The sequence below is a fragment of the Salminus brasiliensis genome, chromosome 1 (assembly GCF_030463535.1).
Source record: "Salminus brasiliensis chromosome 1, fSalBra1.hap2, whole genome shotgun sequence".
Classification (NCBI taxonomy): Eukaryota; Metazoa; Chordata; class Actinopteri; order Characiformes; family Bryconidae; genus Salminus; species Salminus brasiliensis.
Window position 1 is genome coordinate 10,658,691 of NC_132878.1, and position 20,190 is coordinate 10,678,880.

General features: G+C 42.8%; 2 protein-coding genes across 8 annotated transcripts in view; one reads left to right on the top strand and one right to left on the bottom strand.

Moving 5' to 3' along the window:
- mtmr4 (myotubularin related protein 4) overlaps nucleotides 1-9,871 on the top strand; it is a 97,237-nt gene extending 87,366 nt beyond the window's left edge. For 6 of the 7 annotated variants that reach the window (XM_072664736.1, XM_072664880.1, XM_072664954.1 and 3 more), the window contains 6 exons: nucleotides 448-618; nucleotides 1,269-1,423; nucleotides 2,950-4,306; nucleotides 5,717-5,854; nucleotides 6,083-6,171; nucleotides 7,711-9,871. In XM_072664736.1, the coding sequence (XP_072520837.1) occupies nucleotides 448-618; nucleotides 1,269-1,423; nucleotides 2,950-4,306; nucleotides 5,717-5,854; nucleotides 6,083-6,171; nucleotides 7,711-7,888 (2,088 nt within the window). In that variant the 3' untranslated portion in view covers nucleotides 7,889-9,871. The remainder of the gene's footprint in view (nucleotides 1-447; nucleotides 619-1,268; nucleotides 1,424-2,949; nucleotides 4,307-5,716; nucleotides 5,855-6,082; nucleotides 6,172-7,710) is intronic. The other variant, XM_072665034.1, reaches the window with a different exon arrangement.
- Nucleotides 9,872-17,128: 7,257 nt separating this feature from the next.
- LOC140572693 (lysophosphatidic acid receptor 3-like) lies at nucleotides 17,129-18,103 on the bottom strand. Its single transcript, XM_072692770.1, has one exon. It carries the CDS (start codon nucleotides 18,101-18,103, stop codon nucleotides 17,129-17,131), a length of 975 nt encoding a protein of 324 aa, XP_072548871.1.
- Between the last annotated feature and the right edge of the window lie 2,087 nt (nucleotides 18,104-20,190).

The window sequence follows — 20,190 nt, forward strand, 5'->3', positions numbered from 1 at the left end:
AGAACTGACAGAGAACCTGGGAGGGCTCCTTTATTTTCTGTTATATGGGAAACACATGAAGTTGGACATACTCCTGCAGGGAGCCGACGCGTCACTTAAAGAGTACTCACTCCAGCAAATGCAAAAGTGTTCAGCTGGCAAAAGGGATGGTGACACAATTCATTACCCCAAAACAAAGACAGTATAATATTTGCCCTTATTATTTATGTCAATATACAGGTTTCCATTCATTTAGTTGATGCAAAATGATATAATAAACTAAAAATGGAATATAAGCACCTCTGTGCTGCAGCAGAAGGCTATAATTAATTTTAGATATCGTCTATGCCGAGGGTAAACGTCAGATTTTGAAGTTTTGTGACTCCTCAAACTGATTTGATCATGAAGAATTAATTACTTTTCTCCCCCGTAATCAGAAGCTAAGGCAGTGACTGTTTGTTTGTGCAGGTGAAGCTGGTGCAGCACACATACTCGTGTCTGTACGGTACGTTCCTGTGCAATAACGCTCGCGAGCGAGAGGCTCGAAATGTCTACAAGCGGACCTGCTCCATCTGGTCCCTGCTCCGCGCCGGCAACAAAAACTTCCAGAACTTTCTCTACATCCCCTGCCATGATATGGTAATTATGAATCACACACAGACACATTGCCATGTAACACGATGAATCAGAGCATGTTCTCCAACTAATCCCAAAAGTACTAGATGGAGCACCATCCATCATTCCTGAAAACACAGTTCCATTGCTCCACAGCTCAATGCTCAAGGCTTTACCCTCTAGTCCACACCTGGTTTAGGCATGGTGTCAACAGGTTCATGTTGTTTATTTAATCTGCCACAGAGAGTCCTATTCCATTGGCAACGCTTCTCTACAGGGACTAGACAAGCTGTGTGTGCATTTTCACGTCTGTCAGCAACTTAAAGCTAAAAGCATTCATTAAAAGGAGTGTCCACAAACATTTGGACACTTTAGTGCTTAGTTACAGCAGCAGAACGAAAAGTTAATGAAATCCCTTCGGGGCTCACTTTCCTCTGAACGACTATGAAGTCGAAAAGCTCCAGATCTTGGTCCTCCGGCCCCCCACGTCTAATAATGGCTCATTTCTTTACCTGGCAGTTTAAGAGACTAAGAAAGTCTTTATTGGACAGATGCTCCTGATAATCTTTTTAAGCTCCTCTGGCATCAAAAACACTTTGCTTGTCCCTCAAAGCAAAATAATGTAGGATAATCTGCAGAAGATGACTTCTCCTTGTCTTTGGTCTCTGTGGCAGGTACTGCAGCCGGTGTGTCACACGCGAGCTCTGCAGTTGTGGACCGCTGTTTACCTGCCCACCTCATCCCCTTGCACAGCAGCCGAAGACGCTATGGAAATCTACCTAAGCCCCTCCTCCCAGGGGGATGAGCTCACCTCACGCTCACTGGATAGGTCAGCATGCAACATTTTTAATTCGACTATAAATCTTTGTTTTACCAGGATTGCTGAGTTTGTTGTGAAATGTGTGTTTCTGTAGTGAGACATGAGGCTTAGAGTTAGAATAATGCAGGTCTTAATCATTTTCACTGTCTGAGAGCCTTCCAACATTTTAATTAACATCACTGTTTTAATTGGTTAACCTTTCAAACCCTAGCTGTATTAGTCTATTATTAATCATATTGCAGAAACGACTATGTTTGGTAACAGTTTAGCATATTTTGTGGAGTCCCACAGGGCTCTATTTTAGGGTCTGTGAGACAGTTGATGTTAATTATGAGAGAACTGCAGTTATAAGGGGGAGGAACTGAATGATGTTCTGTTTAATGAATGGATCGCTTCTTGTTATTATTCAGTATTTTCTGTTGTATATTCCTCAGTCATTTCTTTATTCATATTCATTTGCAATCTACAGGACCATTTGTTTAATATATGCGAACATGTGAAGAACCTTTACTTTGGTAAAGGACCATTATTAGACCTTCAAAAGGTTTTTTACCCTCACAAGTCCCCATGACAAACATGGTTCTTGACTAAACCAAAAGTGAATCTCTATGGCATCACTCAAAGAACCTTGAATTGAATGAAAAACACAATGCACAAGCACATGTAACTAAAGCCAGTTTGAGAGGAATTCAGAAAGTCAGGGTCATGGATAACTGTGATTTAGGAACTCATTATTGTGTTATTTCATACCTTAAAAGCGCCCATTTTACAAAATAGCTATTAAAATATCTAAGGACGGCTGAGAAACAGATAGGTGTTCCTATTCAGAAAACAAATACAGTGCCAAAACATAGTCTAGGGACACTCCGAATACAATGCCTCTTTTTTTAAATTATTTTTAGAGATAAAATAGTTTATTTATATCAACTGAAACGTTCAGCATTGATAAACAGACAACCAGAACTCCAATTTCAGAATTTCCAATCTATCCACAGTCTTTTACACATGCACTGAACCTTATTTATCAAGAGTTTGAGTAAGCACACTGATTTAAGATCAGTTGTTACTAATGCCTGTAGTACCATGCAGTGCCATTTAAAGTAGCGTAAGCTGATTCCAGATCAGCATGTGTACTGTAAGAAGTTTGATAATTGTGACTTTTTGACTGATTAATTTAACTCCATATGAGGTTTTCTAAAGCAGTATTGCTCAGAATGTTAATGAATCTGAAAGGTCAGGTATGTTGCATGCTGGCTTTCCCCAGTTTTACAATAATGTGTGTTTGTGCATTTAGATTAATAGGTTTTCATGTGTTTTTTTTATTATTATGCCTTAGAATAGGATAAAGTACACTTCTGAAATACATAAACATTTAAATAATTCATAAAAAGAAAAAAAAAGTGTTGGTGCTGTTCCCAAACTACTACTTACCATGTTATATGAGCTGTGTCTGCCCTCTTGTGGACAGTAATGATTGTGCAATTCAAAGGTAAAAATACATTTACAAAAATACATCCCCACCCCCTTTCACACAGGCTTCCTAAGACCAGATCAATGGACAATCTGGTGTCTGCTTGTGAGAATGGTGTGGCTCTCACTCGCACCTCCAGCGATCCTAACCTCAACAAGCACTGCCAGGAGGGACGGCCACCCCTGGAGCCGATGACTGGCCAGGGAGGCGTTTCGACAGGCAGCCCAGAGGACACCTCCGACACTGGCCTGGGCAGCAAGGACCAGGAGGTGGAAACCTGCGAGGAGACCCCTCCCTCGGCCTCTCCCGAGCCTAGCGAGAATGGCTGCATGGATGCGAGAGTGGAGCCTTGTTTAACAACACAGCCTTTACCGTCCCTTTCGCTTCCCATAACATTGGAACAGGCTCCTCCTGTGCCCTGCCAAGATCTGCCAATTATACACCAAGCCCTGCCTCAAATAACCAGCCCTCCCTTCCCGCCTTCACCACAGGAACTGCATGCTAGCACTGACTCACTTGCTCCTAATACAGCAGATCCGCTCAACACTCCAGCGTGTAATGGTGTTGAGATGCTAGAGGGTGCAAATGAGCCACCCATCTTCCCTTCACCTAGTGCGGTTGAGCTTTTGGCCATCAAACAACTCCCTTCTCTTGCCCCGCTGGAGGATTCTACAGAGACGCTGACTGAGCAGGGCGCTACCCAGCCTGAGCTGCATCCGGCTCGGAAAGCCAGTGTAGGCAAGGCCCAGGTTCTAGTCCCAGTGCCAGCTGATGAAAAGAGGACTCAAAACATCAGAAGCACTGAGCTCATCCCGTTAAAGGCCACAGCGGCCGCCGCTGACTACACACGAGCGGCACGGCGTCTGATCTCACAGAGCCAGCTGACGGACCTCTCCCTTTTGGGTTCGCACTGGGACAGCATGCAGGGCCTAGTCCAGTCAGCCTGCGGAGGAACCCTCCAGCAAGGTAGCTTGCAGGGCCGCCGCCTGGCTAACAAGCTCCTTCGTGCCCATGGAGAGAGCTCCAGCAACGGTCCATGTTGTCCCCCACGGTCTCCTGGCAGTCCGGTTCAGACCGGCTGGATCTCCGCCGTTAAAAACACCAGCTACGCTGCGCTCTACGCTTCGACGTCCTCGTCTTCAGCTTTGGGACCTTCCTTCCGGCAGATACTGCCGCCAGCTCACTACTCACCTTTTCTGGGTGGCTCCCCGGGCATGCTTCAGGCTCCAGCTTACCTGGATGATGATGGGTTGCCAGTGGCAGTCGATGCCGTCCAGCAGCGTCTGCGCCAGATCGAGGCCAGCTACAAGCAGGAGGTGGAGGTGCTACGGCGGCAGGTCAAGCAGCTGCAGATGAAGCTGGAGAGCAAGCAGTACTGCTCTCCCCCGTCTGAGCCTGACGTAGACTATGAGGACGACATAGTGAGTGGCATTGCATGTACTTAGGCGATAAGCAGCTGTGGCACAAAACATTTCTTGTCATTTTAGCAAGTTTTAGAATATCCACATTTGTTAATAGGACAATTTTTTTGTGTCTTCACTGAAAACTGGGGGGGATCACACATGATATTGGGGGGCATAAAGCAAGCATTAGATTTTTTTTAATCACAGATTACACATGATATTGTTTTGAGACACTCTTATGAACTTTAGAGTTTACCTTATTTTGCATTACTTTTGTAAATCTAGCCCCAGGACCAGGATTTTAGATGCAAAGATGGCTTAGTGTTTGTTTACTTAATTTGGTATTTGCATATTCTCTTAAGAGAGTCTCAAATATTTTTTTGTAAGATTTTCATAAAACATTTACTAGCTTTTCTTCTTTTGTAATGTAATAGCAATTTTCGTTTTATTAAGACACATTAAGCAAGACACACAACAAGTTTCCATTATTCAGTGAAGTCAAGAGCTAGAAGAGATGGTGGAGGAAAAAATCTTTGGGAGATATGAATGAACGGTGACCTTGGAGAGTAGAAACTTACAGTACTTTAAGAACAATCGCCACTTTTAATATTGAATAAGACATTAATTCTAGAAATTTTACCATTTAAAACTGATCATTTTACAGATTTACTTTATAGACTTTTTTGGGACTTACTTTATAGATTTTTTTCGCATGAGAAATATTTTTAAATCTTACATTTTTTCATAACTATTAAGATAAAAAAAAAACACATCTAAGAAGAATCTCTTTCGGGCTCTTTTGTGAAGGAGTCCCTCTAAAATTCATGGAATGACACTAATGAGTTACATCAGTGAGTACAATGAGTAACAGTTCATTTAACCACCAGTGATTACAAAATCCAGAACTGGAAACTGGTCTCAAGGTTGGGATTTGAAGACCTGTGCATTATTCTCCCAACTCCCCAACTCATTCCATGAGTACTGAATGGAGCACCATTCATCATTCCAGGGAACACAGTTCCACTGCTCCACAGCTCGTCTGGCATTAGGCAGCATGGTGCCAATAGATTCATGTTTATCTGCTCCAGAGAGTCCTATTTTATTGGCAGTACTTCTCTACTGGAGCTAGACAAGCTGTGTGTGTGCATTTACACATCTGTGTCTGCAATGGGTGCATGAATGCATTCATTATAAAGGGTGTCCCCAAGTATTTGGACTTAGCAGAAGAGCTAGCACTACAGCTGTACAGTGCAGTGTTTGATGCTGATGAGGACTCAGCATCTCCTACTAGAGGTCTTTTCTGTCTGTGGCAAAAGTCTGATGTATTGTTCTTATGATAATTAATGATTAATTAATGATTTAATTTTATAATAGCACTTAAAGTATCTGATCAGATCTCAAACCTGCCCTGTCTGCTCCTCTTCACAGACGTGTCTGCGAGAGTCTGACGACAGCGATAAGGAGGACTCTCTGTCGGACCACAGCGAGGACCGCCTCAGCGAGGGCAGCTGGGACCGCGTAGAGAGGAAGGATACCGAGGTCAGCCTCCCTCATAGCCTGCTGCAGGTTTCTGCCTTTCTGCTTCTCGCATGGCACCTGATCTGAGACCAGCTTCTCTTACCCTGAACTATTACAAGAGAAATCTCAAAACTGACCTCAGATCAGCAGCAACTCTGATCACTCACCTACTGCTTGTTTCTGAATGCTTCCCTTCCTCGCCACCTCAGGCAGACGTTTCTCTAGTCAGATCTGAGCCTGGATGTTAAGGACAGTTTCTTTTTGTCCTTCTTACAGGTTACCAGATGGGTACCAGACCACATGGCCTCACACTGCTTCAACTGTGACTGTGAGTTCTGGATTGCCAAGAGACGCCATCACTGCAGGTGAGAGAATACAGGACTTTTCTATAAATCTATAAAACCACCCCCACTACCTGAGGTAGTCGGTACAGCCTGTAAATACACTTTCTCTTACATATGATCCTATTCTTATGTAGGGCTATTTTAAAATAATCAATAAATAAAAAGACTTATGTCATGAAAGCACAAAATATATTTTGTATTAATGTATTAATTATTAACCTTAGTATTAATTAATTAACCTTTCAGAAGACAGAAGGCCGGCAAAAACTCCCTTGCTGATTTAAAAAAAAAAAGAGGCAGGCTGGTCTTCTAGCTCCTGTGTGTCATTTGCGCTTGCTAATGTGCCACTTAAAGACTCATTTATGCTCAGTGGTAAATGCGGATAAGGATACGGACGGAGCTTTCTATCCAGACTGCACATTCATTTCGGCCGTATTTGTGCACTTTCTCTGAAAGCTCACAAAACTGAACGTAACGAAGCAGTAACCCTGAAAATCATTGGGGCCGTGTAGCTAATAATTCTAGCAGAACTCGTCCACAGTCGTTTGAACATGACAAAGTAGAAACTGTGGCAAAAAAGAAACTTATGGTTGTACTTTCTTACACAGATTTGTAGCCGTTTACTCCTCCGCCTCTCCGTCTTTTTTGTACATTTACATTTATGGCATTTAGCTGATGCTCTTATCCAGAGCGACTTAGAGGTGGGCCACTGCAGTGTTAGGAGTCTTACCCAAGGACTCCAGACTGGGAACCCCGGTCTCCTACATGGTGTAATAGCTTACTGGCAGGTAGTGGTGTTATCTGTTGAGCCACACCAACCAGATAATCGCAGCCTCCTCCACCATCGCCATCTTTGTTGTTGTCATAACCTTTTGACTCTGAACTGCCCTCTAGTGGATGTATTGCTCCACATCCACGCCAACATTAAGGACCCATAGATAAATGTAGGTAGTGACTTCTTTATCGTTTGAAACAGACTTCATTCATCTTCATTTTCAGAGAGTAGAAATGAGCCTTAAGGGGTTTACGTGGGACTCACGCTTGTGAAATCTGCGCAGCCAAGCTACAGTGTTTTTTGGGGCATAGCAGGACAGAGACATGCACCGAACACGCTTTCGGATTTTCAGGGATCATACCGCATGACTTCGGAATGTAAAACAGCCTAACCATGACTCAAAAATTAGCATTTTTTTCTGCGTGTTGAAACGACTACTGGCCTTTTCACTGCACCATGCCTAAATAAAAGTCCTCCTTATTCCATTGGGAGGGAAGTTGAATTTGCAGATTAATGTTTTATCTTTTTTTTTTTTCTGCAGCATGTTATGATTTTAAAGGTTTATAGAATCACAGCAAAATAGAATTAATTACACATTTATAAGGATGAATGGTAAAAGGTCTAAGGCATAAGGTAATCATCATTATGGGATATTTATGGTACCAATTCCAAATTCTGTGTCAGGCACACGTGCAGGAGATGGGCAGAGATACAAAATGTGTCTAATTAAGAGTGTAACTCCCTAATTCAGCTTTGTAACGATGCGTCTCTCTGTGTCTCCAAAGGAACTGTGGGAACGTCTTCTGTAAAGATTGCTGCCACTTGAAGCTGCCCATTCCAGACCAGCAGCTGTACGACCCGGTGCTGGTGTGTAACTCCTGCTACGACCTGCTGCTGGAGAGTCGCACGCGAGAGCTCCGATCGCAGCAGCTCAAGAAGCCCATCGCTACGGCCTCCAGCTGAGCGTGCCAGTTACCTCCCCAGTCACACTGTGGGCTGCCCAGGCCCCCTTGCATAGGTGCCCTTTGAGGTGCCTGATGTTTTTGCCAGAGGCGCCCTGCCCACACTGCTTTGTGAGGGAGAGGATGAGGAGGAGGAGGAGGACTCATGGGTCATTATGAGCTTGACGTGCTGGGAAAAAGGGGCATGGACTGGACTGAGGGACAGGACGGACACAGACAGACGGACAAACGTATGGAGTCCGGAAGAGAGAGAGACACACGGAAGGCGGTTTGTGGTGGATTGATGGGTCTTTTTTTTTAATCACATGGAGGTGAATTGAACTGAACTGAGCTAAACTAACTAATCCGTCTGGTTGAGCAGAGCTATCAGCTCGAGGCTGCCAGCGTCCTGCTGGCTAACGGCAGAAGACCACCAGGTGGAGACATAGCTACACTAAAATGCCCCTCGATTAGAGACTGAGGGGGGCTTTGTCACCTTGAAATCGGTTCCAGTTCATGTCATCATACATACATACACCCCTATTACAACCTGTGCATCACACAGTCACACAGATTTAGCGCCCCCCTAAGCTTGTATTCACACACAAATCTACCAACACACCCACAACACCTCAAAGGACAATCTCTCTCGCCTGCCCTCGAAGCCGGTGGCTCGGAAGCCTTGAGCTTGTCCTACCCGAGGCTTAAAAAAAGAAAAGAGATCGCTGCTGCTACAGTATTTAAACAGAATTATAATTTTGTATCCTTACTTTTGTGCACTATAAGCTGTTGTAAATTTGGAGGGAAAGAATCGAGACCAAACCCAAGCAAAAGGGAGAAATACCTGCGGTTTGTTTACTCGCTGTGGTCTGTTCTGGTGGGCTGTGCCTGTGCTAAGCTTGAATGTAGTGTTTTTTTTGGTTTTTGTGTGTGTGTGTGTGTGTGTGTGTGTGTGTGTGTGTGTGTGTGTGTGTGTGTGTGTGTGTGTGTGTGAGCGTGAGCGTGAGCGTGAGCGTGTGCGCGTGTATGCACGTGTGTGTGTGTGTGTGTGTGTGTGTGTGTGTGTGTGTGTGTGTGTTTGGGAGTTACTGAGATGACGTTGCCATTTGACGCTGATCCGAGGCCAGTTTTGTACGTATCTTTCGTATTGGTTAAAGCGAGGGCTCTGCTAGAAGGGGTGTGCGCCTCAGATCAGTGCAGAAGCGTTTCTGTGTGAGAGTTTAAGAGTTTCAGTGGAGAACGGTTATCGTCACTGTCCACAAATGCATCTGGTGGGTCATGTTCTTTGTCCCTTTCTGCTCTGTCTAAAGAAAAGGAAAAAAATAGAAGTTATGCACCACATTTTTCTGGACACAGCGTGAATCTGTAGCAACGTTCTACTGTTCCTCCTAATCAAGGAATGACTCAAGTATCAAGTACAATTGTGAAAAAGCTGCGGAAGAGTCGAACCCAGAGCCATTGTGTTGTTTGGGCACGGGGTAATGTTTTATTTCACGTGTGTCTCTGAATCTGGACATTACACAATAGCATTATATTCTCAAAACCATCTTCTTCTTTTTTTTTGTGCTTTTTTCTATCAGAAATGGTTCATTGAGTTTGCTGTATGTGCATTGTTTAATGTTGTTCCTTGAAATAATAGTGCCATTTATTTTTCTTTTGTATGATTTTCTTTTTCGCCTTCATTTCTCATGGAATACACTGTGTTACTTATCAGTAACGATTCATAATGTTTAAAAGGTACAAATAGTTAGCTAGCTAATGAGTATTTTCTGAGGTTCCGGTCAGGATCCGCAATGCCTAATTGCTTAGGTCTTTCTTTCAAATGGCAAAAATGATGAAGGAACATTTCTTTTTATTTAGAAAGGTAAAAAATAATGAACCCAGAAATGTAATATATAGTTATCTGTACTAGTGGCTAAAATCTGTCACTTAGTGAATAATTGATGTAAAGAAATGCACTGTTCAAGTCAAATCCCATGGGTTAAATAAAAAGATATGACTATGAGAGCTGCCTTGTGTTGTGTGTTTTTAGGCTTTTTTAATTATTTGGCAGATTGAAAGATGAGACTGCATCAAACCACTGTAGGGAAGTGCAGTGGCCATGATGATGATAATTTACATAAATAACCATTTTATTGCCCACCTGTAGAAAATGATTAACGAAATCTGAATATGAGAAAATTAAATCCAGCTTCACGTTCATATTTTAGTAACATTATCTTAAACTAGATTAAATACTACATTTAAGTCCATAAGTATTTGGACAGTGACAACTTTTTGTAATCTGCCTATGTACACCGCCTCAATGGATATGTGATTAAAGATTCAGCTTTAATTCAAGAGGTTCATCAAACATATTGCATAAATTGTTTAGGAATTTAGGAATTACTCCCATTTTGTTACACGGTCCCTCATTTTTCACAGACTGAAAAGTAAATAGACAATTGACTGATGAGCAAATAAAGGACCTGATCTGGAGTTGATTCCAGGTAAATTTGCATTTGGTAGCTGTTCATTGGAACTCTCAATATGTGGATCTTAATGAGAGATGTTGATGGAAGTGAAGGAAGCCATCATTAGGCTGAAAAAATAAAAAGCCTGTGAAAAATCTAGGAGTGATGAGATCAACAATTTGGCTTGTTTTTAAAAAAGTAGAAATACACTGGTGAGCTTGGCAACACCAAAACACCTAGAAGAATACTCTGAAGTACATGATTGCAGATTTTTTTCCATGGTAAGGGAGAATCTCTTTACATTGCCTGGTCAAGTCAAGAACGCTCTCAAAGAGGTGCACTCTTAAAAGGTCCTACAAAAGGTTCTTTAAGCGATGCCATAGCACCTTTATTTTTTAAGAGTGTAGGTGAATCATTGTCAAAGTCTACAATCAAGAGACGTCTTTGTGAAAGTAAAAATTTTATTCCATGCAAACCACCGACAACACTCAAGAACAGACTTTTTTCCAGATCTAGAAAACTACTTTGAACAAATGAAACCAAGATTTCCATTCCAGTGTGAAGAAGAAAGAGAAGGTTTTGTGATCGGTCACAAACTGTCATCTATTAAACATGGTGGAGGCAGTGTTATGGCAGAGGCATGAATGGCGGCCAGTGGAACTGGATAACTGGTGTTTATTGCGGATGTGACCACTGATGAAAGTAGCAGGGTAAATTCTCTCTGAGCAGACACCCCAACACCCTGGGGCTCCCAAAGCCATGATTCTAATGACTGAACAGTTAAAGGCTGTACTAGACACCTGTAAATGAATCATGGGTATTAATTGGTAGTCCCTTTCCCCATTTTGCTACAGATTACTGTCTGTAACAATACAACATTACTGTAAGGATTTGACTGCATCCAGCCTCAAGCTTTAGTGGGGTCAGTTTGAATGTTAGTTCTCCAACTCATCCAAAAGGTATTCATTCCAAACAGAGTACCTAAAAGCAATATACAAAACTAGAGCCTTATGAAAGTGTTATCATACCCAGAGTTACCAGAGTTATCATACCCAGCTTCCCAAGCAAGCAGCTGAATCACCTGCACACTAGTCCTATCCACGTCAGGCATTCACCTGGTGTTTGTGTGCATGGCTATATCCAGGTACCATAGCGTCAGAATAATGGTGTATATAGTGTGTTTGAGAATCCACAGGCTACTTAAGAAGTCCATTATAGTCATGGTAGCCAGCAGGCCTGAGAACAATGCAAACACCCTGGCTAGCCGGAATAGGCCAACAATTTTCATGCCATGCTGTCACGCTTTCAGCAAATATTTAGATTCAGATATAGAAAAGAATAGGATGTGTGTTCATGTTATCTGCATTATGCAACTAAACACACCCGTGACATTTACACAGATCTTACACGAAGTCTCAGCAGGCTTTCGTTATCACACATAATAGACACTGAAGCTGTGCATCGCCGCTGTTGCACAAAAAAACTTGTATCTTAAAAACAGCAACTTTACAGGAGAAGGAAAAACCTTCATAACTTAGAAAATACAATAAGACTCTCTGGAGCAGATGTGAACTGTGAACCTATTCGCACCATGCCTGATGCCAGGTTTGGGCTAGAGGTGATAAAAACCCCCCACCCCCAACATCCTGACCTCACTAATGCTCTTGTCACTGAATGCAAGCAAATCCTCAAAGTAATGCTCCAAAATCTAGTCGGAAGCCTTCTTCCCTGGACAGTAGAGACAATTACTCCAACAAAAGCAGGAGGAATTCTTTTTAACACCTTTTGAAAAAAGGAAAAATGAGAAATGATGAATGAGCAGGTGTCCCAATACTTTTGTCCATAAAGTGTATGTGTATTTGAATAATTGTATTAAAATATCTCCCTGGTTCTATATAATGACATGAAGTAGAACTGGTCTGGTGAACAATCTTAGGATTTTATGCTGACAGACCCCATTCACCTTTTAATGCACGAGCATAAGAGTTTATTAGTCTGTTTTCATGCTGATTGAAAACACTGTGATGTCGCATTTTGGCTGAAAAGCTGATGTGAAGTCATTTTTGGCCGCTTTTCACGCATTCAGGCGGATTTCAAGCAGTTATTTAACTGGAAAACAATCTGATAACCCTGCTTGCGGAAATCATGACGTGTGGTACCAAGTCTAGCGCCTGACTGGTTGGTCTATTATACTGGTATCGCTACAAAGACGTTGGCAGACTTTGTGTTCCTTTTCTTTTCTTGGTCTTTTGTTTTTTGCTTAAGTTTCCTGGATTTGCAGAACCGTGTTTGGCCTCTTGAGTATAAAGTCCTGCCCTGTTGACACCTATTGTCTTTCTTACTGTGCTCTGCTCCATTCAAAAGATCAAAGGAGGACTGATGAATAAACAGTCTGTTTTGATATATGTTTAACGGATGAATGGGCACAGTTTATTGTAGTTTTAGTTATTGATGTTATTGATATTCCTGTTTGAAGTGGCCATCAAAGGCTTTACGGTCCCTTGCACACAAGCTCTTAACAAGTGTGCTGTAGCCTGTTTCCCAAAAGGCCTGGGGATATCTTTCGGTGCCACTTTAAGCATTTCCTGGGCCGCTGTTCTGTTTTTCTGAAAAACTCAACGTTTTCAAGCAGATGATGAGCTGTGGGTAGCAGGGTCAGTCCAGTCTGACCTTTCGGTTCTTGAGTGTTTCCTGTGGTTTGCATCTTGAACTAAAGCCTCTTTGAGAGTGTTCTTGACTTGACTAGACGTTTACAGATGTTTTTTCTTCTGCTTTTAACCATGTTAGTCCTCCCTGCTTGAGCTCCCCAGCGATTTCCTTTTTTAATTTAATTTAATTAAATAAAATAATACTTTATTTATTTATTTAACCCAAATTTCCTTCCAAGTCCCAGCCCACTCATTAGTTCTCTCCCCCTATCACATGTAACCCTCCCAACACTGGTAGAGTGAGTACTGATACATGCCTCTTCTGACATACAACTCTTTTCGAAATGCCACCAATGCAACATCACCAGGCAACCAATGGCAGGTACCTAGCTGTGATACATTGGCTAGCAGATGTCCATCGCCGCCAGCATCACTCTGAAGTGATGTGTGGAGAGAGAGCGCCATCTACCCACCAGCAGAGAGCAAGGCCAATTGTGCTCTCTCTGGCTCTGGCTGCTGATGGCAAGCAGCACGACCCAGGAATCAAGCCAGCGATCCTTGGGTCATAGTGGCAGCGTCTCGGCCCGCTGGACCACTCAGAGCCCCCCCCCATCCCTTCTTTTTAAGAATGTATCATATTGTTGATTTGGCCACTGTTTCTGTTCTCACTGTTTGTTTGTTGTTTTTCAGCCTAATGATGGCCTCCTTCACTTGCATCGACACCTCTTTGGACCATATATTGAAAATTTCAGTAACCAACTACAAAATCCAGACATTTTATATATACATAATGAGGGAACAGGCCACACCTGGCCATCAAACGGCTTATCAGTCAATTGTTGTATTACTTCTGAGGCTGTGAATATGCAGAGACAGTTTCAGTTTTCAGTTTAATCAGTGGTGGTGTACAGAGGCAGCATTACAAAACGGTGTGACTGTATGTGTACTGTAAGTCTATACACTGTCTATACTGTGTAACACACACTTACACTGTCTATATGTCTATACACTGTAGGTATGTATAGACCTGCCTGTTTCTGTCAACGCTAATACCTGGGGCCTTTCTAAACTACTTGTTGTACTGGAGTACACACAGCCATACCCCTCTGCTTGCCTAATAATATTATTGGTGGCTCAGCAGTTAGAGCTCCGGGCTATTGATGATAAGGTTGTGGGTTCAATTCCCAATGCTCGGCAAGCTGCCACTGTTGAGCTCTTGAGCAAGACCCTTCACCCTTTCTGCTCCTTGGTGCTGGAGTTGGCTGCCCACCACTCTGGGTGTGTGTGTGCGCTCACTGCCCCTAGATCAATAGTGTTTGTGTGTTTACTACCACAGATGTGTTAAATGCAGAGGACACATTCCGCTGTATGTAGTACAGAGACAAATACATGCACTCTATTTTTAAAAGTAGTTTTATTATTATTATTATTATTTGCATCATCAGTGCATGTGAGCTAGATAACCCAGGCTTTAAAAATCAGTAGGTTACTGGTATATTAACATAAATTAGCATAAATAAGGGCTATGCTAACGTAACTGATGCCTTTGCTAGTTTGATTAGTGCTTTTGCTCCAGTGCTCTAATGTGTACTATTAGTAGGTCATATGGTTATAAGTGATCTTAACCAAAACATACAGCTATGAGCTATCATTACCCTGTCTGTTGCATGGATGACTAAATATTTCTGAATGTCCATTTCTCACCTTTGGAAAGACGCTGGGGGATTATGGGAAATGTAGTGCCTGTAGTGAATTTGTGTGGCGTGTTCAGTAGTTCTTCAGGATAAAATTGACTTTTTACCCTTGTGATTTCAGTGGGGTGCAGCACAATTAGGTCTAATGATGCCTCTGGCTGATACATAAACATTTATAATGAATAAATAAATTAGTATCGAGTCTAACTGGATCTGCATTACAGAGAAATATCACATCTATTCCTGGACAGTTGGAAGAGTGTCAGGAAATCAAGAAAATCAAGCTGCTGTAGAGTATCAGCACAGTCTGTTCTGGAGTTCAAAATATACATCATCAAATATCCAGTTAAAACGAGTCAATCTCATCATTCATCTCCGGTTAAGTGCAAATACTCTTAAAAAGTAAAGCTGTATATGTTTACAAATGATGTTGGGTGGGTAAACACCCACACTGGCCAGACGTTTTGTGTTTAGGAGTAGAGGAAGAGGATGATCACTGAAAGGGGAGATGGTCATGTGCCTCCTCAGCCCAAACCTCACTCAGTCCCTGACCAAGGTGCTGAAATCCCAACCCAGCTTTCGTTACTGTAACTGAAAGTGTTATTTTAGATATTTGCATTTTCCTCAAGTATTATTACAATTAAATACTTAATGTACCTTCTTACACTTTCATTTAGACATTCAGAGCACTCACTACAAATCTCAAAGGTCAGGATGTTTCTCTGGCTCCCCAGTCAGGAGATTTACCATACGTTTAAATGTACTGTTCATTAAAACATCCGACCACATTCATGTCTGTGTAAGGAAACTAAATGCAGCTTATCTCATTGACCTTTTTGTGAGGACACACCAGCATGGCACATCCCCCAAAACATTCACTTTTACTCTCACTCCAGTATAATTTGAGCTTTTAATTACTTCTAAATTTGACTAATTATTTAAGTATTTAATTGTCAAGTAAAGTTTTGATGCACTTGTACTTTACATTTACATTGAAGGTATTTATAGATGCTCTTATCCAAGGTCTTAAAGGTCTACAGCTTCTTTTCTGATAAAAGACGTTCCTTTGTTAAAAGGACAAGGGGAGGAACTTTGGAGATTCTTCAACCCTTGTAAGGAATCGTCAAAGGTTCTTAAAGGAGCTCATTCTTAAAGACAGAAGCCTTTGTACAGATCTAAAGTTTATTTCAGACTGTTAAAATGACAAGATGTGGGTTCCATAGTTTTGAGGGACCTCTTAAGGTGCTTTAAGGAACCTTCAAGAAAAAAATGTATAGAAGTTCCTTGAAGGTTCCTTAGAGGTTCCTCCACAGTTCCAAACTAAAGAACCACCAAATTCCTCATAGTTGGATCCTCAAACAGCCTACAGATCCTCTAGGAAGCTTAATTCATAATTCTTAGTTCTTTGAGAAACCAGATTTGATACTGAGAAATTCAACACCGTTAAAAAAGAGACTCTTAAGGAACTTTTGGAGGTTCTTCAATTAAAACTGTGGAGGAACCTCTTATGGTGCTTTAAGGAATCTTCAAAAAAATATGCTTAGAAGGGAAGGTTTCCTTACAGCACCATAAGTAGTTCCACCACAGTTTAAGGTTGAAGGACCTCCAAAAAGGTCCTCAATCATCTTGTTCTTTTAACAGTGTCCAGGCATCTCTAAAAGCCTTGAGGAACATCTGAGTTCTTGAAGGAGACCCTAGGTTCTTGGGGAACTATTCATTTTTTACAGTGACAGGTCTCAGGGGAAGTGCTAGGCTCAGTGTTCAGGCTACTTTTACTGCTATTTGAATCTGTATGTTATTAATGCAACAATATTTTTATGGTGCAAAGCATGCTTTAAATGGTCCATTGAGGGTTCTTCAGTAACGTCAATGGTTCTGTATAGAACCATGGAAACTTAAATAATGGCTGGATGCATAAATGGTTGTTTGCCTGTTTAAAGGGTTCTTTGCGTTGGTGGGTTCTACCGCCGGTTCTCTATACAAACATGACAATTACAGAACCATTTGGATGCTTGGAAAGGCTTTAGCAGATGGTTCTTTATAGAACAACGCCAAATGTGGATGCATACATGGTTCTTTGCCTTGTTAAAGGGTTCTCTGCAATGGGGAAAAAAAACGTTCTGCAGATGGTTCTCTACAATCGTGACAACATTTTGGATACTTGAAAGGTTCTTTGCATTGGCGGAAACCCTTTTGCAAACGGTTCATGTTCAACGTTTAGAACCATGATTAAAGTCAAAGTACCAATTGGATCCTTAAATGGTTCTTTGACTGGTTAAAGGGTTCTTCTCATTGGTGGAACCCCTTTTGCAGGTGGTGGATGTCTGGAACTGGTGGAAACCTTTTGGCATATTCGTCTATTTCCAGAACAAATTAATAATAGACATAAAAATGGTTCCAGTGGTTCTGTAGCTAGTCAAAGAACCCCTCGCAGAACCTCAGCGTGCACATGGTGCTAAACCCAGGTCTAAAACAGGCGCGTGTCAGACACAGTGTTCACGCACACGTTGACTCTGTTCGCCTTCCTCCTCCTCCTCCTCCTCCTCCAGCGGCTCCACCTCGCCAGGCGCCACACGTCCGGGCAGCTGAACGTGTAGACGATAGGGTTGCCAATAGAGTTGAGCACGAGGAACGCGTACGCCACGTCCTTGTACACGATCACGCTCGTCTTGAGCTTCTCCGGGCACGAGCTGTGTGACGCGTCCCAGAGCACCCCGGCCAGGAAGGGCGTGTAGGCCACCAGGGCCAGACCCCAGATGATCCACGCTGTCCTGGTGACGCGCGTCTCGGCGCGCGCGATTCTCGTGCTGCGGGAGTTTAGCTCCCGTAGCTTCACGATCACGGCCACGTAGGTCACCGAGAGCACCGCGAAGACCACCATAGTGTTGGGGACCACCACGAACAGCAGGTAGTTGATGCACAGCGGGCCGTAGAGGGTCGAGGCCACGCCGCTGTACGCGCAGTTCCAGCCGAAGAGCGGCAGGCTGCCTACGACCACCGCCAGCGTCCAGCACAGGCCCAGCACTTTCAGCACGCGACTTCTAAGCTGCACGCGCCCCTTGCGCGCCCCGCGCACCGCCAGGTGGCGCTCCACACCGATGGCCAGCACGCCGTACGTGCCCGACAGGACGCCCGTGGTCAGCAGCGCGTAGACGGCCAGCGGCACGTCCGTGGCGACCACCGAGTTGGCGGGACTTAGCGCCGTGCGCACGCTCACGTACACCGACGTGGAGCTCGTGAGTGCGTCCGAGAGCGCGAGGCTGCACAGCAGCGCGGCGAAGGGCCCGCGGTAGGGGCGCGCGCGCGCTAGTACCAGCACCACGGCCGCCGCATTCAGGATCAGCGAGAGCAGACTGGCGGCGCTCACGAGCTCCTCCAGCACCACGATGGTGGCCAGGTTACGCGCGCTGCCGTTGGAGTTGAGCACCATTTCGCAGTCCATTGCTGCGAGACTGCGCGCGCGAAAGAGAGAGTTGCATGCAATCGAGCACAGACTGTGCTTCAAGCAAACCCTCAAACACCACGTGGTCACGCGCTGTCATCAAATATTTAACCGCGATAAGCTTGGGTGTCCGCGTGCCTGTGTTGTCTGAGGCAGGTGTGAAAAGTGTGCGCCCAACGCGGTGTAGTACATCCGGGCCTTCTGTGCACAACTTGACTGCAAAGTCCAAACCCCCAGTGTTGAATGAACATTACCCCTACACTACTGAATTAACACATACACTACTGAATTAACACCTACACTACTGAATTAACACCTGTATTACTGAATTAACACCTGTATTACTGAATTAACACCTGCACCACTGAATTAACACCTGCACTACTGAATTAACACCTGCACTACTGAATTAACACCTGCACTACTGAATTAACACCTGCACTACTGAATTAACACCTGTATTACTGAATTAACACCTGTATTACTGAATTAACACCTGCATTACTGAATTAACACCTGCACTACTGAATTAACACCTGCACTACTGAATTAACACCTGCACTACTGAATTAACACCTACACTACTGAATTAACACCTACACTACTGAATTAACACCTGCACTACTGAATTAACACCTACACTACTGAATTAACACATACACTACTGAATTAACACCTGCACTACTGAATTAACACCTACACTACTGAATTAACACCTGCACTACTGAATTAACACCTACACTACTGAATTAACACCTGCACTACTGAATTAACACCTACACTACTGAATTAACACCTGCACTACTGAATTAACACCTACACTACTGAATTAACACCTACACTACTGAATTAACACCTACACTACTGAATTAACACATACACTACTGAATTAACACCTGCACTACTGAATTAACACCTACACTACTGAATTAACACATACACTACTGAATTAACACCTGCACTACTGAATTAACACCTGCACTACTGAAGTAACACCTGCACTACTGAATTAACACCTGTACCACTGAATTAACACCTACACTACTGAATTAACACATACACTACTGAAGTAACACCTGCACTACTGAATTAACACCTGCACTACTGAATTAACACCTACACTACTGAATTAACACATACACTACTGAAGTAACACCTGCACTACTGAATTAACACCTGCACTACTGAATTAACACCTACACTACTGAATTAACACCTACACTACTGAATTAACATCTGCACTACTGAATTAACACCTACACTACTGAATTAACACATACACTACTGAAGTAACACCTGCACTACTGAATTAACACCTGCACTACTGAATTAACACATACACTACTGAATTAACACCTGCACTACTGAATTAACACCTGCACTACTGAATTAACACCTACACGACTGAATTAACACCTGCACTACTGAATTAACACCTACACTACTGAATTAACACCTGCACTACTGAATTAACACCTGTATTACTGAATTAACACCTGCACTACTGAATTAACACCTACACTACTGAATTAACACCTGTACCACTGAATTAACACCTGTACCACTGAATTAACACCTACACTACTGAATTAACACATACTCTACTGAATTAACACCTACTCTACTGAATTAACACATACACTACTGAATTAACACCTACACTACTGAATTAACACCTGCACTACTGAATTAACACCTACACTACTGAATTAACACCTGTACCACTGAATTAACACCTACACTACTGAATTAACACCTGCACTACTGAAGTAACACCTGCACTACTGAATTAACACCTGTACCACTGAATTAACACCTACACTACTGAAGTAACACATACACTACTGAATTAACACCTGCACTACTGAATTAACACCTACACTACTGAATTAACACATACACTACTGAAGTAACACCTGCACTACTGAATTAACACCTGCACTACTGAATTAACACCTGCACTACTGAATTAACACCTACACTACTGAATTAACATCTGCACTACTGAATTAACACCTGCACTACTGAATTAACACATACACTACTAAAGTAACACCTGCACTACTGAATTAACACCTGCACTACTG